Source organism: Neodiprion fabricii, chromosome 2, assembly GCF_021155785.1.
Source record: "Neodiprion fabricii isolate iyNeoFabr1 chromosome 2, iyNeoFabr1.1, whole genome shotgun sequence".
NCBI lineage: Eukaryota > Metazoa > Arthropoda > Insecta > Hymenoptera > Diprionidae > Neodiprion > Neodiprion fabricii.
Genome location: NC_060240.1, coordinates 29,289,243 through 29,311,948, shown reverse-complemented (window position 1 = coordinate 29,311,948; position 22,706 = coordinate 29,289,243). Strand labels below are relative to the sequence as shown.

Below are 22,706 nucleotides of genomic sequence, written 5' to 3'. Positions count from 1 at the left end.
CTTCACAGAGCTTAATACCGAGGCCAAACAAGCACGCGGCCTTTAATACGTCAATTACGAACTTGTCTCTTCTTAGTTGATTATAAACGCAAATCGAGGTGCAGGTACAGAGATCATCGAAGTAGCTGAAGCCCTTGTTCAGCAAATAATCGTCCAATCTTTCTTGTCGCATCTGAGCCTTTTTTGCCGCTCGTTCTGAATTTAAACTTATTGTTAAATGTCAATCTTTCATCAATTCGAAAGCTCCCAAGCTCGGATGGAAATGAAAGGCTTACCTCTAGCCATGGCCATGGGACAAGTCGGAGGACATGGATCGTGTGAATTTGGATCCCATTGAGCACCCTGAGCTGCTGCGGAGGGCGAAGCTCGGTCTCTGGAAGACATTTCGCTGTTTTTTGACGACCGTTCAGATACTTGAGGAATCTGTTGAACGGGGCTATGGTTCTCCTGACTCCTCGAATCCGATTTGGTGCTACTTTTGGTGCTCCGTGAGTCTGTTTCCTGGACTGCAGTGACCCCGACGATTGGCACTGACTTATCACTACTCTTGGTGCTCTGTGAGTCTGTTTTCTGGACTGCGGCGACTCCCGCGATTTGCACTGATTTCTGACTCTGCGACGGACTTCGGCGATTGTTTATTATTCCTTTTACCGCATCTTTTTGAGCTCCATCAAGATGTGGTTCTGAAGTAAGGTAGAGTGTTATACTGAACGAAGTACCTAGCTTTGAAACACGTACTTTCTGCCTCCTCGGCGTTCACGGAACTGGAGGCTGCGCTAGCTTGAGCTCTTAACTTCGGACAAGAATTTTGGCAGCTCTGCATTTAAAAGCTTGTATGGTTTTCAGTTGGAATCTGTGTCACACATATGCTGCCATTCATAGCGTTGAAATATGATGTTATTTTTCCATCCTGGTCCGTTCAATATTTTTCCTCTTCATCACTTAGCAATTTAGTGCGATGGGCACATTTGGCGAAGCCTATTTAGAGCAGCTTCAATATTTCCAAGAATTTTGATACGCAAGATGGTCAATATATCAAACGGGTGTGTATAATGTACATTTTTACGGGGAACAAAACATGTTTGAAAATTGAGCGACAGATTTAAATCGATTTTTCCAACTGCTACGATCTTCATAGTATTTAGCAATAGTGCAGTAATCTGATGAAACGGTTATCATGTGTCAGAACAGCCAATTATTTAGTTTTTTCAATCCTTCGCCCGAAGAGCTCAGGAGCCTTTCTTGCGATGAAGATGACGAGGATGACAAAGAATGCATCTGCGGTCCGGACCCGTGCGGATTCGACTCCAAGAGCAGTAAGGACTCCAGTCTGGACAGCGACGACGAGGTCGAAGTGGTGAACGTTTCACTCTGGGAAAGCATACTGCGACAATCAGAAGAGAAAACTGCACCTTACAGGGAGTGGATTAAGGAGAGGAATGCTTCGGAACCAGCAGGCAAGCCGCAGGATAGTCCTGCTGATTTTCTCGACCAGAAAATATTTCCTCTTCTGCTTCCGGCGATGAGAACGATGCTGATGCAAGCTCAGGAGTGGGACGCTCTTTGTGTGAGTCAAGGGCTGAGGTTTGACTTTCTTTTTTTCAGCTACAAAGCAGATGCTTATTTGTGTTTATTGCACAAGAAATGCGATGATTTTTGCTTTGAATTTCAGATTCAAAAATGTCGATTCAACGGACTTGACTTTCTCGCTGAAATTTTGTGGAACAGTAATCCTCGTCATCCTAGAAGATTGCAGAATTGGTTGGAGGTTTTCAGTATTCCACCCTTTAGACTCTGGTTAAAGTCAAAGTTAGTGACGACGTATTAATGGCGTGATCATTACTTAATTCATTTTACAAACCACCTAACAACATGAATTACAATTTAACTGTACTACGGAAAGAATTGGGAACCCAGTTGTGCTAGAAACCAGCCAGTAGGGTTGGGGTAAGATGGGGCCAGCATTTCGTGTTTGACGGTATTTTACATGGTAAAACTTATTGAAAAACCTAAGAAAATCTGTTCAATGGTTCATCAAAAAATCAAATTTAAATTTACAGTTTCGCATTCAAATTTACTATAGAACTTAAATATACCACGGTTACTACGTACACAGTATGTCATTGGACATCAGATACTCGATTCATGATCAGGTTTGAAATGTATATATGTATAATGCACAGTCCAAGGCCGATTTTCCCGAAATCTTGGCTGTGGACACAAGAAGATGGTGCTCTGATTATTCAAAAATGGGTCCGGGGTTGGCTGGTGAGAAAACAGGAAGATGTGCAAGAAATGCGTCTATTTTGGAAGGTACTGCCAGCCATGGGAAATTTCGTTTACAAAAACTTGGAAAACCAGATTTTTCAGCAATTCTGAGAAAGGAAAAAGATAATTATGATTTTTTTCCGGTGTTTTCTGTCGGAATAATTATGTAAGAGAAGATCATCATCGTTTAAACATATTCAAAAGCGTAACCGCTTTTGTAAAATCTCTGACTAACTTTAAAACAGTGTCTTAGGACTTTCTCGGAGAGATTCTGGTTTCAGAAAAATATTACCAAGAGAGTTTCCAAATTTTTAGGCATATAAAAATTTACATTTATGGGCTGAGTTAAAATTCGAATTTAATTGCTATTAATTATTTGCAGGCAATTATTGCAGAGGCTGAACAAGAAGCGGCAGATTTGGGCATAACTTGTAAGTTGTCTATTGATTTTTTTGGTAACGTTTGAAATATTCATTCAACACGCAGTTGACTGTAATATCATTATTAGATTCGGAACTTTTGGAAAAACGAAAGCGCGAGAGAAACGCTGAACCTTGTCAACGTTACAGATCACAATGGCACCAAAAAATTACAAAATAATACTGTCGCAATTCGTTGTGAAGTAATATCGTGTACAATGCATTTAAATTAATATATTTTAACAGAAGAAATACGCACGAGCAATAAAAAACTTCATACTCGCACGTTAGTCGAGCGTTTATTTACAACTAGTGACTTAATAACAAACAAAATTTTCACAATCTAAGTTACTGTTTTACATTTTCATAGAGCCGTGGCGAGCATGTTGGCCCAATGTCTATAGTCATGTTGACTGTTGGAGTTTCTCCCTCTTCAGCGACCCTTGCAAACTTATTAGTAGAGGTTGTGTGTTGAATTTCAAGCTTCAGTTCTTCTGTTATTGGAGTTCCTTTAGCTTTCATTTTGCGGATTAGCATCTCTTTGTAGAGTGGTGGATAGTCACATGTCCGTGCCAAAATTGACATCGTTCTAGGTTTTTCAGTCTTACAGTACGCGGCCTCCTGATCTTTGGGAATCAATTGGTAGTCTGATTTGTAAGATGCCGCTCTTATGAGAACAGGTCTGTCAAATTTAACTCCACGAAACGTTCGTTCCACCAAGACGCTGACCTTGCGAGGTTCCTGTGCAAGTAAGAGAGGTCAAAAATGATCTGTAAAAACTTAAGTCTGTCCAAAAAATATTGTGCTGATAGGATTAAGTTAAGTTGGTTCATAGTTTTCAGTCATTGCTTACCTCGTAGGGCAGTGCTTCGACTTTGAGAATTTTTATGAAAGAGGGCTCAGGGTATCTTTCAAACATTTGTCTGGCAACGATACGTCCAATGCCACCGTTCTTCAAATTCCCAACAATTTCCCATAGCGATTTACCTTTGAAATCTGTTGTTCTACCAATATATTTTATCGGCATTGTGAAAGAATTGATTTATCGTAAACTCAGAAGATATTCGTAGATTATTAAATAAGTGCAATTTTCTCAGACCCACATAGACTCTCGAGCGTTATTCTACCAATGAGAACTTAAAATGAAATTACACCAGTCGAGTTTCAAAGTTCCAATGCAATCTTTAGGTTATGTCGCTCCCAATACTGAATACACATTACACCGTGAACACGATTTTTTCACACGCTGCGTTTTTTCTCTTCTAGATTTTGTAACTCCCTCTGATCCGAAACGGCTTTTTGGAACTAACTTTCGAAGTGTATCGTCGGTAATCGATCAATGCTCTGCCGTATTTAGCATCCGGAAAGCAGCGAATGATACAGAACACATTTATAGTGATCCCCAGCTCTCCGGCTTCTCTGTGCGCTCGGCAAAAGTAGTTCATCAAATCGCCACCCCTTGTCAGTGGCACTACCTCTCGGTATCAATTAGCATGTTCCGAAACCAAGCATGAGAACATTATGCGGGTTGCATATAGTAAGGTTATTTTTAAGTTTCGGAAACGCAATAAAAATTTGGTAGACAAGACTGGAATATAAAATATTTGCATAAGACAGTCGATATCATCTGTATTTTCCTAACATAATAAAATACACGTATTACGATTCTTCACTGAATTGAATAGTGGGTTCTGTAAAGGGATGCAACTCATCGCAAAACAATTCTTCTGGTAAAGGTTCGTCCGCTGTGGGTAAATAAGTTGGAAAACTTGGTGATTCTTTCAGCCTCCTCAGCGGCAAAATTGTGTCATATATGGAAACGAATGAGTTTGTTTCACCGGGAATAGAAATACCATGAATCCATAATACGTTATATTTTGTATTGATTCGAAGGATCTGTGGATAAATAAAACAGTTAATGTTGTATTTCGAATGTCATTACAGAGACGGCTGAAAAAAACTATCCAGAATTCAATGACGATCATACCTTGGCACCCTTGTGTATCCGCATACGATTACCCATGTGACCCGGCATTTTCGTTCCGGGCCATACGCGACCCTTTTCACCACCACCACCAATATTTCCAGGTCTTCTATGGGTTTTTGTCACACCATGCGAGGCTGGACCACCTTTGAATCCCCACCGTTTGCATACTCCTTGAAAACCACGGTCGATACTGCCCAAACGTGAAAATAAAGAAACAAGTTATTTCGCTACTAATTTTAAAACACTTATTATAATGAAGTGTGAGGGTCTGAAGGTTTAATGAATGAAGAAAACCTAAAATTAAAGACAAAGTAGTCATTATATATTGCAATACTGAGAACAGATAAATCACGAACATGAAAAACTATATTTGTTATTCAAAATACTGAGCTAGGATAAAAAAAAAAATGCAGATGCTTTTAATTCTGATTTACGTTTAGTCGAATCTGAAATGGATAAAACGATAAAAACACCTACGTCTTGCCTCTGATATCAACAATTTGTCCGGGCTTGTAATGTGCAGCAACGAGTGGTGTACCAGGTGCTAGCGCTGCTTCGGGTGAGACGCGGAACCTAGTTAATACACGCTTAGGCATAACGCCGGAGTCAGTAAAGAGGCCGCAATATTCCTTGGTGAACTGTAAACGTAATGAATGAAAAATGTTTTGTTATCGGCACCTAAAAGATGTTTACATTTTTCATAAAATGTGTGAAACAGATACAGCAATAATTCTTACCTTTTGAGGGTCACAGCTGTCGGAACCAACCACAAGGCAACCTAATTTTTCCCGCCTAGGGTTATTTTTGTGCTTACGCTTGAACAGTATTGGCTTGTAGTCTTCTGGCGGTATGTATCGTACCACATGATTATCCAGCACCTGAAGAATAATCAGATTGTCAAGGGTTCAATAATTATGTCATTTTAAAAATTTTATGTTAACAACAAAATACTTTGCACAATTCGATTCTGAAGTATAGAATTGGAATATTTCTGCTACATATTATAACTCTAGTTTTTATTAGTGCCTAATTAAACAATTACTTTCAAAATGATGAAGTATGGAGGATGTACAAGATTGTACAATGAAACAAGTTTAACAATGAAAGATTTCTATCCTATTGGGTCATGAAGTGCTCGAGTATGTTTCCTTTTACTTACTAACAACTTACAAATCATGGTGTTAATGAACTCTAGTAAAAAGTACTGATTGGAAAATAAGTTCACTCCATGGAAACTGAGCTTTAAGAGAAACTACATAGTAAGATGCAGAATCTTCATAAATTTTCTTTGGATTTTTTTTTTTTGTTCACCAGACCTGTAACAATTGTGTAGTGTTGAAGATAACTTTTTACTTAAGCAGCATACACTCTACCTGTAAAAGAGTGGTGAAAACTCTTTTTCCATTTTTCAGCCACAGTGGATAGATTCCAATTTTTTTAGCAATGACACCAGTGCGTCGATAGGATGGTTGCCATTCTGCTTTAGGTTCAATTGGCTCAACTTTGAGAGGCGATGCACGTAAGGACCCAGCGATACCCAGACTGAGTTCAGAGTTACTATATTTGGTATCAACGACTTCTTTGATGAACCGGGCATTGTCGGCGGTAAGGTTTTCGTTGTATTGCTATTGAACAAGATTCAATCAAATGATGAATTTGATGAGAATATGCAGAAGAGAGAAAATAAAGAGTACGACTCGTCTTGGGATACAGTATTACGTCCTGCGTAACTATTCTAGCAGGATCACTTATTACTAGGTAGAGATGCGATACTTGCCACGCGAGTTTGTTTTGTCAACCATATAGGATGGCGTTTCCTTGGCCAATAGTTTAAATGTTTTCTGCCTCTTGAAGGTACTGTGATGGCTTCAACCCTGGGAGAAAATGATAAGAATGTTTGAGACTTTGTGGTTAACCGGGCACTACGTAACCTATAAATCGTAGTCGCACGAGTAATTCGTACGCAACTTACCTAGGGTGGAGAAATTTGCAGGATATTTGCAGGTTGGCAAATGACTTGAGCAGCCCAGCCATGCCTGATGATGGTATACTAATGCTGCAGACCTTGTACTCTGTTTCCGTGTTCTTTACGGCACTTCAATTTACGGCTAATACATTTTACTCAATGCTTAAAATTGAACCTAACTTAAGCTCATTCAGTTTGCCTCGAATCTTGAATGTGAAGTTGAGTGTGTGTAGTTGAGCGTGCATGAATGCTTTTTCTCTCGGATTTCTACGCTTGCGTACGAGAATTGTACGCACTTATTGGAAATGGTGTTGGTGTCCGATTGAGCTGCGTTAACGCCTGTTAGTCCGCAACCAAACATTCACTACCGTTTGCGTAACTGTCTTGACTAGGCGAAATTTTCAAAGGGTTAACCGACTAGAATTTACATTTATTGCGCGAAAACGTTAAGGAAGAAGAATATAGTAAGTCAACGAAATTAAGTGGGTCAATGCTTTATCATGAGTTTGATCGATAATTGAATATACAAGGGAATTTCATGCCAGTACTACAAGTAAAATTAATACAATATTGATAACCATAGATGAATAGAACAATGTAATCTTGAGGACCCATACGGGATATTGGGTTGATAAATGATCAACGATTCTTCTTTATAGTGGTGTGCTTCAAAAAACGTGTAAAAATAGCAAGTAAGGACTGCCAGAAGAATAATTAGTCAAATGTTCCATTTTAGGGTTGAAAAATCAAAAAACCTCTCTCTGGAGTTATAGGAGTTTCGCAGTACTACAGGTATCTTTATGGGAACCAGTATACTTTGGAACGCCATTAGGTAAAACTGGTTCTCTTAATTCAAATGAAAAACTATAGCTTCCACAGTTTCATAAAATTTTAATGATAATGGCTGAATTAGTTCAATGATGTATTGTTGAGTTCTTCATTGATAGGAATAAGCAGATGATTATGAGTTATTTAATTTCACGATGTAGATTGTCTTTTCATTTTCTCTCATGAGAATTGAAACACCAAAATAATCCACAAGTATGTTATCGTGAATTAACCGCACACCATTGATGCCGGGCCAAATGAGTTAAATGAAGAACTGCTAATGTTTACGATGACACATCATTTTTTAATTATAATATAGCTTCATAAATGGAAACATCTGTAAGGAATTATTCTCAATTGTTTTAACAAACGTGACTGTAACGAAACAGTAATTCTTATTATGTTTCGAAATAGATACCCTTGATCTTAAAGTTCATTTACAATAAGTTAATTCTATGAATTAACTATTATAGTAATATAAGTTTTCATTTCAAAGAACTCAATATTCATGATAGATATTGCGTTTCAATTGGGCAAATAAGAACGTGATATATATCATAATAGGTGCAAGATAGATTGGCAGAACGTGAGAGAGTGAGAGAGACAGAGGTAAAAAGAGAAATATAGGAAACGAGCGAGAGGGAGAGTGAACGGTAAAGGATCTCGTGACGCGTGCATCGATGTCCACCGCTCCCAAGGGAAATCCACTTCATGATGGGAATCCCATTATTTCCCGAACGATATAAAAGTAGGTAGTGGACGATGTGTCCAGTCCAGTAGCGTCCCATTTCTTCCCTGTTCCGTGACCGGGGGTTTGGGAGGCTCGTCCACCTCAGTCCCGACTTCGGGGTGACGGGCCGAGTCCAACTGTCAGGGAAGCGAGTCTTTTCGCTCTTCCATGAACCCATAATTTACTGCAGGATCATCTCCAGCTTAGCGTATGGTTCTCACACTGTACTGTACGCTCCCCAAGTGCAACGACTTTTCCGGAAAAAGTTGAGCCATTCATTTCCACTCAAGATATAGAAGGGAATAGTCTTTCAAGTTCACATAGTTCGAGGTTTGGGAATTGCTCAGTTCTCCGTGTACGCGCGGTTTCGCCTGCACGGATTTTCTCCACTTCCCGAACTTGTTGCTGGTACGATGCCAGGAACGAGGATCTAAAAGACGTCAACAACCAGGGTGAAGACGCGTCTCCAATTTCCTTATCCGGGTACTTGACGACATCTTCGAATTGGCATTACGTCTCTGTTCACTGTGCTCAAAAAGGTCTCATTGCGTAGTTCATTGGACTCGTTATCACTAATCAACTTATCGTATGTGTCCGGAATAGAATTGCTATTCCACTTCCTTTTCTCGATTGCTAGACGCCGATCCTAGTCAGCTCCAACTACATGATTATACGAATTCTAACGACCTGTTTGACAGATGTGTTAGATTCAGCCTATCGTTGATAGTACCAGCTCTAGAATTTTTTTTCATCAAGCTTTGAATCTGTTTCAAATTAACCCTCCCTGGCCACTATGAAGCAGTGATGGAGTATCTCAGCACATCATAAATTAAAGTTAGTTTTCGAAATGCAACCGCAACAGATACAATAAATTTTTGGGAAGTTTCTCATTACTGTTTGTTTCCGGTATCGTTTTTCGATGCACAAGTTTACAAAGAGCCCGAGGACTCGTGAGGAGGTGCGGATGTATCGTAAACGGTTTGGTAAGTGTGTGCACAGAATGCGTCCATAACACAAATATGTGGAAGGTTGCTGGTGTGGAGGGGTCAGGCGGGGTTTGAGGAGGCTAGAGGGCGGACGGAGGTGACTAGATGGAGAAGGTGGGGAGGGGAGGATTCTGTGTTGTCGGGGTAATTGATTTCTTTGAGACGTTCGCGAGAGAGGACATTGTAGATGCCAGAGTGCGTGTGGAGGAGTTGTGGGTCTGGTGTGGGGGATGGGGGGCTATCTCCAGGGGATGGTGACCAGGATGATGGCGGAGGCGAAGCCCAAGAGGAGGATTCTGTATCCTTCGGATCAATGGACACCGCTGCGCCGGACACACTTCAACCTCCCCTTGCTTCGCCTCCCACACACGTACCCCCCGTCTTCCGAGGATGACCAATAACAAACACCGGCGTTTCTCTCTAATGGAGTTTTTACCTATAAAAAATTCATTCTCTCTCTACTTTTTCGTACGAGCCACCCAACTGCCGGACTCTGTACCACTCTGGATCAACCGAGCTTTTCCTAGGCTACTCCCTGCCGAAGAATTTCCCTTGGAGCCTCGGGGACGTCGAGATTCGGTCAAAAGAACCCCGCTGTCCAATGCACTGGACTCAAACTGCAGAGCGACTCTTTTTTACTCTTTCTGTTTTGGTAGCCAGCTTATAAATTTTTTCAATTAGGTATTCTGACCATCATTATTCATCCAGAGAGACGCTATTCCGCTGCTGAGAAATATCTTTGCGTCGAGAAAGAAGGATCTTAATGTTGGTTAGCGACTTTGCCAAAGCGCACGTATAAGACAACGCCTTGTATACTTCCCAAATACTAAATCAGAGAATGACATTTTTATGTTCAGGCTTCGGTGCTTTGTTATATTCAACTGGGCGACATGGCGATACCGTAAATCTTTTCAGAAAACGGTATCCCTGCCGGTACACTGGGTATGGTGTTGCCACTGCAGAACCACAGCTTCTGCAAGAGTTGCTCAAAGTTTCATGCAATTTGTAGAGTTTCATATTGAAGGTACGGTGAATCGTTACGAGTAAAAAAATTATAACTCATCATGGTTTCACCTGCAGTTTCAAGGGGAGAACGCTACTGGTAGGTATTTGTTAGGTAAAGTGATCTGGAGATTAGAAATCGCTGATGCTGTGGAATGCGTGAAAATTACTCCCAAGAGATAGTGTCGTTTATTTCACGTCCAAACAACTGGCCGGTCAATGTGACCACTATGATAAGTGCAACAACGAGACAACCACTCAGTTGAATGAAATAAAAGAACACGGACTCACGCACTTCCCAGCGGTGGACAGTCGGATGAATTGGCGATGAGAATTGAATGGCCTCCAGCTGCTCACTTTCATTCTCAGCGTACCGTCGACAAAAGCTTTTATGTCCTCTAAACCGCATTTACATCTTTGATTTTGGAACACCAGGATGGTTGATGTTAATAAGCTTGTCCCTTAAAAGTTCATTACACAATCACTAGGTAATTGTTCGTTGTTTCCAGATCGACAGGACATGAGGACATCTGAGAATGACAGTTTTGCATTTCAGTATTGAGTGATGCTGCCGTGTTCAGTTATCATGTGATACCTGTCATATAACGAAGGTGGAAAATAGAGTTGAAATAATTGTCGGGTGTCATGCAGTCTGTTCGATTTACCGAACTGATAAACTGACAGTGTTGAACGATCCCCTCGCGATCGTATTATTCGTGAATAACGAAACACCCTATTCGGTATCCTATCCTCTTGAGTGAAACGCTGCAAGGAGGTTCCATCGAGGTACAGAGCTTTTCTGACGCGGTCCGTCCTCGCGGCTATCCAGGAGGCGAATGGCGTCGGCGCCAGTCGCGAAGCCTCCTCGCGTATTGATCCTCATAATTTGGCGTCCTGGGGGGAGTGCGAGGACGAGGGCGAGGGCGAGGATCGAGGACACGAGGGGGGTGGCGGAAACGGGGGCACCGCTTTACCCAGTGTAGCGGCATGTGCGTCGGGGTGGATGCGGAGCGGCGAAGAGAGAAATAGAAGAGAGAGAGAGAGAGGGAGTAAGGTAAGGGGGTGAGCAAGACGCGGAGAGGGGATGAAACCGCGAGGGGTCGAGAAGGGACAGCGACCAATAATAAGCAACCGACTCGAGCGATATCATAACGTCATATCACGGAGGAGTTATATCGCGCAGCTACACTATTGGTTGCTCGATCCACCAATCGGACGCCTCCCCGACGTTATCATATTCATAAAAACCTCCCTCAAAGAACCTTGTACAGCGCCCTCCACCCACGCGCTTATACTACTTGCACATTTCCAACTCCCCCAACTATTACAGCTTCAAAACCAGAATAAGTTTTATGGATGGAAACATTGGCACCATGTTGCATCGTATACTTCAGAGAATGAAAATTGTATTAACTATCTCGACAAGCATCATCGAGGCTGATTGTGAGATAGAAATACATTTGCCATTACCATTACCATTACTCTATCTATCTCTCTTCCTCGGTGAAGGTCTCTCGGCCGTTGAACGAAGGTCAAACACGAATCTAGAGTGGTACCATTGGAACAAAAGTAAAGGATCACTTGCAGTATCTGCCGATTGATGGTATTCGTAAAGGACTTGGACGGTAGTTCACTTTCCAGAAAGCTTTTTTTTCACCATCGGTTGAACCGACTTACGCGAATCGAGTGTCTGGAGTGGTTTCGGAAGACTCGAATAGAACTCGATGAAATTTTGAAGATGAACGGCGAAGCGAGGTGGATTAAACGGACCTATACCGGAGGTTGGAAGGACGCGTTGATACCGGGAATTATTGATCACCATTTGGAAATGTTATTGTTGCCGGTGCTGGGTGGGTGTATAGGCGTTTCTCTGGGCGCTTCTCACTAGTAAATTTCACCTTTTACTGGCAAGGTATTTTATGGCCAATAGAAGGCCCGGGTGGTGCGGGAGGGTGAGGCGGACGAGGAGGCTTGGGTCGAAGACGAGGCAGGGTGGGCAGGCAGACCGTGGAGGAAAGAATAGCCGTATAACGCAATACACGTAGGTGCTGCGTTTCATTGGTAGTGGAAATGGGTTCGTATATAGGTTCCAGAGTATGGTATTGGCAGATATTGATCCCCACGTCCGTCAAGGAGCCGATGGTCTTCCAGTTTCTCTGCGGGTCCAGCGAGCTGCGGGTGGCACGACGAGAGGGGGAGGAAAGACGGAAAGATAGGGGGAGGCCGGGGTCATCCAGGACTTTCGCAGCTGCACCCCTCTCCGCAGTAGGTACCTACGCATCTTCCAGGACTTTGAATAAACACACGCCCAGGTTCTTCCTCTCACTTCCTTATTCAGTCCTTTCCCCCCGGATGAGACTGTAACGGTCATCGCGCTTGGTTCACCTGCAAAAATGGAAATATCACCGTGACTTCAACAGTCCTTTGAGAGTGAACACTTCGGAGTAACTGCTTGGACAGAAGACGCGCGCTCGAATCTCTGGACGTAAAACGGCAAGAAATAGCCGGACTCCAGGATGGATGTTGGGAGGCGATGGACAGTGTTGTGTCCGGCGACGTGTCCACCCTGGGATGAAGGGAGGGTGCGCAGGCGCGACGTACGGTTGCCGGGAGGGGAGGGTGCGCGGTGTCGAATCCTTGGTGAACGCCGGAACCGGTATTCGATGTTCGTTTCTCCGCGGCTTGGCTCGATTTGAGAAGGAAAAATTCAATATTAATATCTAGGCGGGGTGAAGAAAGGTCCGCATTGCGTCAGCCAGCCTGCAACCCTCGCAGCACCTTCCTTGCCGGAACACGGGGCGGAGGGTTGGTCATAAGCGCGGCCAATAGGCGCGCGGGGCTGACGGCCCGCTATGGATATGATGGATTTATGGATCTAATAAAACCAAGCCACGGGATTGGCGCCCCTGGATTATGACGGGCGGGGCTCATTCCACCTTCCCCTGGCTGACGTAAACCCGAGGCTTCTACCCCCTCGGGCTCAGCCGCATTCACCGCCACATCCTCCCCTCCTGTAAGCACCACGGCCTGGAGAAGAGAAGAAGGTGGGTTGCTCGGTAGGTATACGCATATTCCGCGGAGGGGATATTTCACCCTCCCTCGGTGAACCGCGGGCAGGTGAGCTTCTGCTGTCATCCCCACCCCCAAGCATATAACCCCTTGAGGAGATCATATTTACCGTCGTGGTTTGCTTGCGTGAATACCGTGTCAAGGCTTCTCCGGATCAGGGGTAGGTTGATTTCAACCCTAAGCAATCAGCCCTAAACCTTTTACTCCGTGATTGCTTCAAATTTTCATTCAATAACATTTTAGCATTTTAGCAATGTTCGCAAAGTGATTCCGGAAATATTCTTTATTTCATCCCCAACTTTTCTCACGTCTCAGAGAAATTGTGAGATTTCTTCTCAGGGTTCAGATTATATGTGAAAATGAGCACACGTTATTACAAATACGAAGACTCTGTCTCCAGCATAGAAATACGTGTGAGATGTTGCTATTTCGCTATTGTCAGTAATAGTCGATATCGAGGTATAAACGATTATGTGAAAAACTTTGTAATCATTAATTTTCACCTAAAAAGTTGGAAAACGGTAAGAGTTCAAAGAATTCGACAATTCCATTATTGGACTGACTTTTCATATAATCTCAGTTCACGAACTTCTCCAAATATTATAATAAAAATGATCCAGTAGCTCCATCATCAACTAAACGAAGCCTAAAAAAGGTTGAGAATCGTAAGCGAGTTACAAAAAGCGTACACCGCAGAATAATGATGTTCAGGCTATTCGGCCTACCTAAACTGCGCTAATACGAAGGCAGACTGTTCGTTATCGATAATCTCAGAAGCTGCTGGGCCTATTTTCGTGAAATTTCATTAAAAGCTTTTCAACTATCTCTAAAATTTCATAAAAGGTACAAACTGATATTATCTTATCAAGGCCCCGAAAAAGAGAGATTGGACTAATTTTCAACGGCGTAGTCTCTGAATATAATTACAATAGTGTTGCATCAAAGTTACTGCAAGTACCATCTTAGCCTCAGCAGTCTATTTGATCCTATGACTTGCGAATTATGCAATTTCACGGAGCATATACATTATACATGTAGACTTCGGTGGCAAAAAGTAATTCTAAATGATTCACAAATTATTGCCGATTCTGTATCCGAATATAGAAGTCAAAGCCGCGACGGAGGATGCTAGTACATTATTATTCTTCCACATAGATATTCGTTAATTTCGAAACCTTTTTGACCAGCAATCAGCGACGGTCCGATGATCGGAACAAAGTCTTCCGTTTTAAGACCCGCATCTTTGGCGGACGTAAATACCCACTCGCAGTCTTCAGCTCGCTATTTTTTTCCTTCCACAAAGGGGATGTTCAGATTATGGGTAACGCGTGGGGAACTTTCCAGTGTTGGTGCTGGTAGCTTCGAGAACGTTCCTTTGTCTATCCTCGTGGTCAGCCCTTAGCGGCCCGAGGTGCGTTTTGAGACAAGCCTGTCCCTACTTCGATTCACCAGGCACCCTAGCGCTCCACGTGGAGGCTTTTCACGTCTCGCTCACCCTGTAATTGTCCTTTATTTCCTGGTTCCTCCAGCCGCCATGAGTAAGTATAGACGAGGGGCAGATACGGCTCCAATTCGTCTGGAAAATTTTACCTTTATTTACCCTCCGCAGCGGTTTTCGAGCGATTCCTCGAAGTGGGTACAGTTACAAATATAAGTACAGGTGAATTTTCAGGGGTGGTTTTCGATCGGCGTGAGCCGGCCGAACTGAGCGTAGAAATAGAAAGATAGATAAACGATGGTCGTTGAGGGCTGTTGGGGATCCGCGGCGGGGTGGTGGGCGAACCGTAGTTCCGGAGAACGAGGGCAGAGAAGATAAATAATATGTCCGTCTCAGGTTGGGGAGGGCAATTAATTCGTATAATATGCCGCAGTTAAGCCGGCCATCTGTAACGCACCCCTCCTCGCTCAGCCTTCAGCTACTACCACCGCGGCAGCTACCTACCTCCACCTTCATCCTCGCTACCCTTCCAGGAGGTGGGAGACCTCGGAGCAGGGGATGCCGGGTTGCGATACACCGAGCAACCCTATATTACCACCGCTAAGGACCAAAGTAATTTACTTCGTATAAAATGAGCCCCCAACATTAATCTTCGATCGAGTTTAAGTCTCGGTAGGCGGTAGATATAATTTTTCGCCGATATGTACAGAGAATTTCTTTCAAGATGATCCTTTCTTTTCTTTTTTCCAACCAATAACATTTCGAAGTGAAATCTAAGGCATTGATTTTACCGATCTCTATACTCGGAAGTAAGCCGAACCTTTGGAAACGCGTTGAGTCTCGTTGCAACAGTTTTTCGGTGGTTCATTTCACGGAGAAATTCTCACGTGACATAAGCTGGGTGTGACAAGGGGCAAGAGGCTGCTGTCGCGATGTCGCGAGGCTAACCTTCGTTTGCAGAGCTTCAGCGTGGGTAGGTATAGAATTGACTCGTTGAAGTTGAGATTAAATTCACGTGCCTAAACAGTAAATCTAGACAAAGGGTTCGTCCTAGGACAAAGGGTCTTAGGCTTTGTCTTTACTGAGATTGCGGCTCTGTATGCCTTGATCTATATACGTACGTACGTGTATTCCACGTATAAGGAATTTGAGCCTTTCGTTTGAAAACGCGGCATTTTGGCCGTTCCATTCATCGCTGCCGATGTTTCTTGCCAGGACGTGAAACTGCGGGAGAATTTGAAGCGAAAGAAAAATTATTCGAGAAACGTGTTAAGCTGGCAAAAGTTTGGAAACTCGCCAGGTCTCGAAATCCAAGACCCTAAGATAGTTCGTTCCTAACTTCCGGTGGTGAATCCTAGCTCAGCGAGAGAACAGTGCAGGGAGTTAAATACGTACACGAAGCAACCCTTTCGACAGAGGACGGTACGTGGTACGGTGTGAACGTTTCCGAAACAGGTACCCAGTCCCGGTGTACGGGAGATAAATTTCTAAAAACGAGGATTGCGGGGGTGGCGAGGCGACGGAGGGCATAACTCACCCCTATCTGAGAACACATAGGTAACACGGCGGGTCCCGAGTTTTAAGAGTAAACTGTTTACAAGGTGTTATCCCCGCGAGCGAGGTGCCACCCTTCCCCCGTCCTTAGGAGTCAAAAGAGGAGTGGAAACGGGGGGGTAGCCGTCGTCTCACCCCGCGACGGAGGGGTGGCGGGGAAATTCGGGATCGCGTTATCTAAACGCGCGGCTGGTAGGAGAAACGGGAAAGTGGCCCGGGTATTCGCGTTGCTGTGCCGTTATTCTTCATAGCAGCTGAGGGGAAGATCAAGATATAACCGCGCCACGCCGCGCCGCCCGTTCCAGAGGAGCTGAATTACTTCTGCAGGGTTCCGCGTTGCCGTTCGGAAAGCCTCGGGCTCGCGAGATTGCGGCGGTGGGGGTGGAAGCGGAGGCGACGTTGCGGAGGTGTGCCGCGAGGTCGGGGGTAGCTGGGGGTGGGTGCAGCCGAAGAGCGGCTCTTTAATGGCCGGATCTCGGAAATTGTGCGCACATATATCTGCCAGCAGATTTATGAAAGTGCTTTTCTTCTGAAGTGGGGAAAGCTGCTGCTGCTACTGCTGCTGCTGCTGCTGCTGCTGCTGCCGCCACGTTGCTCCTGCTGCCGCTGCCGGTTCGGGGGTGGCGTTGGAAATATACGCGCAAACCCCCAACCCCGACACACCACCGATCTCGAAGCTTCGCTCTGCCACCCCATCCCCCTTCCTCTACCCCCGGACACCCTCTATCTCGCATTGGTGTAATTTTCCTGTGGGAGATTTATGCGACATTAAGGTGAGCTCTGTGTACCTTACCCACCACGCTCGTTTCTATATCCATAGGGTGTTCAAAAATTAATGTCATTTCGAACCCTCGGTCCGTCGACGCCGAAGATCTGGAGGATAGTCATCCCGTGATCGGAAATTTCGAGTTCCTTGGGCGAAATTCACGAAATTCAATTCACAACTGATTTAAAGTACATGTGTTTTTTTTATTTAATCGTAGTTCTTACGCTTAAAAGGATGCTGCGATCGGTTTTAGCGATCGAGTAGGATGTCGTCTATTCTTACTAATGTAACAGTGAGAGAAAAAGTACCGTGAGAGTATTGAGAAATTTTTCTGCGTCACTTTATCTCGTTCAATTCGCAAAATATTGCTACTTGTAATTTCTCGTACGATTAAAATTCAATACAAATTTTATACTGTGCAAGACAAACGTTCACCCAGTATTATCTAAACGTGTAAAAATTTTCGTCATAAATTTGTATCTGATATAATTTCAGGATCGTATTATTCAATCATGTCGATTTTACAAATCCTTCAATCCATGAATGCGTACATTGATTGAACATAATAATGATTTTTCATGGTAAATAAAAAATGTAAGAGCAAAACGACGCGTCAAGTGTTTAAACACGAGTGTTTCGGACCCATAATAGAGATCCTTGGCAACTCCTGTGGATCCTTTGATATCGCAGTCGCACGTTATACGTATATAGATGCGGACGAGAGTTTTCCCCGCGGGTTTTCACAGAGAGCCGGAGTGGAAGGCTGGCAGAGTCCACTTTCACCCTGTACTCTTTTTTATCTCCTTTTTTATATTCTATGGATTAAAATGGAACGGGCCAGAACCGTTTGAAAAAAACACCATCCGCTATCGGGAAGGAAATAAAAATGGGAATTGCAGTTTGATTTCCACGATCCCCTCTATACGGTCGGTCGGCAGCGTGCGTTCTGGGGAGCCCGCGATTATATCCACCCGCCAACTCTATCGCTCTCCCTTTGCACTGCGTTGGCATGTATCTACGGGAATCCGAGCGAGCCACGTCACCCTCCCATGCATACGCGGCGAACGTACGTCATGTGGTACAGAATGAAAGGGAATTAAAAAAAAAAAAGAAGGGAAAATTAAAACAGATGCAATCACGCTTGAAGAATGTACTTGTTCGTTTGCCAAATGGTCGGTGTTTTGTGTCAGTGAAAGTCAAAATTTTCATCGGGCTGCAATTTATTGTTAGATCTGTTACAGTGACCGATTCACTCAAAAAACACACTTGGTCATATTTTTCCAATGATAAGACGTGCGAAAATTTGGAAGCAAAGTTTCAATTAAAGCACGTAATAAAATTGATCAACGCGTTTCACGTATTAAGTGGAAAAGCTTAGAGGCCTAGAAATTTTAGAATTTACATATCTTATTGTTAAGATGTAGCATATACAAATATCCAAATTGCAGCCAGATCCAAATCTTGACGCTATAAAACTGGCCGAAGCTAGATGCATTCATCCGTTATCGTAATCGGTTCTTTGCGCGGATGTTCTTTGGCTGTAAAATATTTTCTAAAACTCATATTCTACGGATGATTTTTTTCCTACGTTTGTTTCCGCACGTGGATGGGCGAAGGGCGTAATTTGAATTCATAGGCTGGTGGATCGTTCTCATGGTTGACAGGGAGGAGGGTGGATAGGTATGGGTTTATCGTAACGATGAAACTCGTATGAGAAAACTTGAGGGAATGAGCCAGCGAGGTATCCAGCACGACTTTTGGTATATCGTTTAGATGGGCTTGGATCTCGAGACTGCTTGAGAATAGCTGACGTTTCAAAATCCTCCGCGGATGGAATAGGGACGGATCAAAGTGTATGAGATAACCGAGGCTCGTTTTCGAAACAGACGAAAAAAAGAAGAGGAAAGAAATAAAGCAAAGACAAGAAAAAAAGAAAAAGGAGATACTTTCAATGAGAATTCGATGGTAAGGAAGTAACGTTGCGGAGCGTAGCAGAACGGGAACCAATCGATCCCTCGATATCTTTCAATTTACATACACATCCCCATCTATCGAGGGATATGTTCGAATGAATTCGACTCTCGAAAGCTGGATAAAAAATCCGTTCAAACGTGATCGCGAAGTCGGTTTCGTTTGAAGGTAAAAATGATACAGGTACGTACGTACGTACTGGGTGAAAAAAAAATTTTTCTCGGTGGTCGCAACAGCTCAGAAAACCTGAAAAAGAATCCAGCTGCCCGGGAACTGTGACGGGAGATGATCCGATGGAGCGAGAACTGGATTCACCGTGGCAGAAGTAACGGGCGGGTGTGCCAGTGACAGCATTTCACCCCAAGCAACCCGACTCAAGGACTCGAGCAGTACCCACCACGCGAAGTAACCTGCGCTGAATTGTCTTAAACGTCCTCCACCTGTTCCTGACGTCCGCAATTTTCTCAAACTCCGTGGAAAATTATAATCACCAGAGGCACCGAGGCGACTAGACGGCGTATTCGTATTTCGCCCCCTCGATGCGAGTGAAATAAAGATGAGGAAAGGAGGAGTCGCGTCATAGGAGCCGAATATCGAACCGAGGGCCGGCTGCATGGGCCGCTTGCGGTCGGCGATTATTTCGGCTCACCCAGGTCCGTCGGGCATCTTCTTCGCCCTCGGGATTGGCCGAGGAGCCGGGAAATATCATATCCCGCAACATGCCTCGGAGGTCGCCTCCGCCCCCTGAGGGTTGCTCCACCCCGACGCTGTCCGAGTGTCGGTCATATTTTACCAGCCCTTCCGAGCGACCCTAAAAAGCAGAGTCCCGCGGCCGATAGGCGTCCATTTTTAGAGTACTCGCATGGTCTTGGAAGAGCGGTGAAACTGACGGCGCGATTTTCGCGATCCTCGAGAGCTGCACCATCCTCGTCGAGATTGGAGGAACTGGCCCTGTGCGACATCCTTAGGTATGCTTCCGAGGGCGTAAGGAATCTTTGGGAGTCTTGGATGCCGCCAGGAATGCCAACCCTCCGGTCTCATTAACATCTTCCGACGCGACTTACTTCCGACTCCGGCTACGAAGACTCCCTTCGCGATGAACTTCACGTCGTCGTCTTAATTCGAGAATCGCTAACATCCTCATATTCCCCGACTCCCGGTACTTTGTTTGCTATCATCTTCGAACCGTTCTCCACGTTCCGTTGGCCCTCGTATCCATTTTTAATACACTGCCACCTTTCGACTCGTTTTGTAGCAACTTCAACCAGCTACCCATTCATGCGCGATGATCTTTTGTACGAATTCATCCATTTCCATATCTTGTGAATATTTAACGAAGCTGAGAACAATTATTTCAACCTCAAGAAATTAGTGGTTCAAAGAAACATCAAATTCGCAGTGTCACTTTTGCCGTAAAAATCTACGTAAACCTGATTTCATGACACTGGAAGTAAAACACTGCAACATTTTCGTCGCTCAAATGATCTCCAGTTATGTATGAAAATTTCATGATATTTACATAGTTCAGAGTTTCGTAATTATAGGCAGCCTAAAGAAGTAAAACTGATAGTATGACCGAACCCTTCTTGCATTCTGTTGGATTTCTGCTTAGACTCGCTTGACCAGCATCAAAAACTTGAATCAGAGGATGATCTCTTCCAGTTCAGTCGAGCCTTCATTTCATCATTCCTTTCGTATTGCCAAAACTGATATATCAACACGCCACTGTGATGTCAAAATTATTTTAATCATGGATAACAAGTTGGTCGATAATTACCGTTTCCAGTTTGGCAAGATATCGGATATGAACTGATTGACCACCGAAGGGTTGGATTGAGAGTCGTGGCGAACGCATCTTGACATTCGTTGAGTGAGGTGGAGGAATCAATAAGACCATCGCAAGGCGAAATTTTGGCGTCGCGAAGAATTAGAGAAAGGGGGCGGCGGGGAATCGTGAGGGAATAAGGGATGAGGTCGGAGGAAGAGGAACGGGGTATCGGAAAAGGGAAAGGTTATTAGACCGCATCCCAGATTCTTCTTTACTCTCAGGACCCTGGGAGCCGAGTATTTTTATGAATTAAGGGGGAAGTGGTTGTTCCTTTCCAATCGGAATTACCATCAGTCCTTCTCTCCTGTACCCAAACTCGTTCTACCAACTGTGGTCGTTGTCCTACCAGAGGATCCGCCAGCGATTCTCAAATCAACCGTTAGCCTTCTCTGCATAAATTGTGGAACTGATTTGAACTTTTGTTCTTCGATATAATCAATTAGGAACCGATGAAATTTCTTCTTCAAAATCAAATATTTTGACATCATACTTCGTTTTGTATGGAATCGAATATGCAAATGCAGAACAGATGAGAATCAAAAAAGAAAAGAGGAAAAATTTCTCAAGATCCAAAACTGACTATCCGTGCTTGAGTCGCAGGATGAAAAGCTCCTACTTTTTGCCTTTCGTCTTAATTTGTTCGGGCTTCTTGGCTAATGAAAAAAACGAAAAAAATGAATGACGGTCACTGCGGATTCCGTTGGTCCGAAATAAGTGGCTTGTGAAAATTCACCATTGCGGGGGTCGGGAGGGTGGTTAAAACGGGAGGCGGGTGGTTCGTGTAACAACGAATTGGGTGAAGTGGCGAAGCAGCGGAATGTTTACATTGGGGAAATCTGGAAGCTCGAGCGTGGCGGCCGCCCATCTCATAACGAAAGAAAAGACTTATCTGTCTTTTTCCCTCGCGTATTTTTCGGCCGCGCTGAAGAATTGCGGGGTCGGGTTGTCGGTGACTCTTTGAGGGGTTGGCTAGGGGTGGGTAATTATGCCGGCGTTGGTCTCGGATAATATAAAATGGTTAGACTCCCCTCACCCTCCCCCATACCGCCGTCATTTCTGCCAGCTTTTCGCCCAGGAGGAGTTCGTCTCCGTAGACTTTCCGCCCCCATCCCCCTTGCCACCCTGTCCTCCTCATCTTCCCTTCTTTGTAATCTTGCATAATTTATTTCTCGCCGCTATTGTTCCCCGCCGTAAAATTATACATTATTCCGCAAGAAGGAGGGCAGCGTAGCCGGTGCTGTTATACCACTCTTAAAAATAAGAATAAGAAAGAAGAAGAAGAAGAAGAAGAAAAGGAAACATAAAAAATTCTTTTCCCCATCCTCAGAAGCATAATTCGTTAAAGTAATTTATAATAAAACGTGTAACAGTGTGGATCTCAGAAAGTCAGTTATTCTTCTTCTGCCTATTCTCCTTCTCCTTCTTCTTCTTCTTCTTCTTCTTTTCCTCCCTAATACAACTTGTCCCGCTATCTTTTTCTTTTCGCTGCTACTTCAATTCAATGTGCTAAGTTTTTTCTCTGCAACGATCAAACGTGGGGCGGTGTTAAGGTTGAATTTTTATTCACTTATTCCTCGACACGCGGATCGACGGTCACAGGGTACCCTGCAGTTTGCCTCGCGGACTAAATCCCCAGGGGTAAAATTCGGGCTTCTGCCAGTATGGCCCGGTTGCCCACACCTTGTTTTGCCGTACCTCTTCAGGTTCGTGAAATTTATCGACCTTTGACTAAAAAGCTTCTACATATCTTACAGATTCGGTTAGAAAATTTCCGCGAGCAGAGAAAATATCGCGGAAAAATGTCGCATCTGCCGATCAAAATGAATTACTGGCTTTCTTTAACGATCGTCAACGGAAAATTTTCTCGGGTACACGCGAGGGTAAACAGAATTCA

General features: G+C 43.9%; 3 protein-coding genes across 3 annotated transcripts; 1 reads left to right on the top strand and 2 right to left on the bottom strand.

Moving 5' to 3' along the window:
• The first annotated feature begins 1,177 nt into the window (after positions 1-1,177).
• Positions 1,178-2,425, top strand: LOC124175619 (IQ domain-containing protein K-like). The gene is made up of 3 exons (XM_046556018.1): positions 1,178-1,567; positions 1,673-1,809; positions 2,184-2,425. The coding sequence occupies exons 1-3, from the start codon at positions 1,178-1,180 to the stop codon at positions 2,377-2,379; spliced, it is 723 nt and encodes a 240-aa protein (XP_046411974.1). The 3' UTR covers positions 2,380-2,425.
• Positions 2,426-2,952: 527 nt separating this feature from the next.
• LOC124175421 lies at positions 2,953-4,117 on the bottom strand. The gene is made up of 2 exons (XM_046555656.1): positions 3,541-4,117; positions 2,953-3,428 (listed from the first exon to the last, which is right to left on the bottom strand). Exons 1-2 carry the CDS (start codon positions 3,712-3,714, stop codon positions 3,036-3,038), a joined length of 567 nt encoding a protein of 188 aa, XP_046411612.1. The 5' UTR covers positions 3,715-4,117; the 3' UTR covers positions 2,953-3,035.
• Positions 4,118-4,288: 171 nt separating this feature from the next.
• On the bottom strand, positions 4,289-6,866 carry LOC124175420 (39S ribosomal protein L3, mitochondrial). Its single transcript, XM_046555655.1, has 7 exons — positions 6,647-6,866; positions 6,452-6,548; positions 6,048-6,299; positions 5,412-5,552; positions 5,152-5,312; positions 4,675-4,864; positions 4,289-4,583 (listed from the first exon to the last, which is right to left on the bottom strand). Exons 1-7 carry the CDS (start codon positions 6,706-6,708, stop codon positions 4,347-4,349), a joined length of 1,140 nt encoding a protein of 379 aa, XP_046411611.1. The 5' UTR covers positions 6,709-6,866; the 3' UTR covers positions 4,289-4,346.
• Between the last annotated feature and the right edge of the window lie 15,840 nt (positions 6,867-22,706).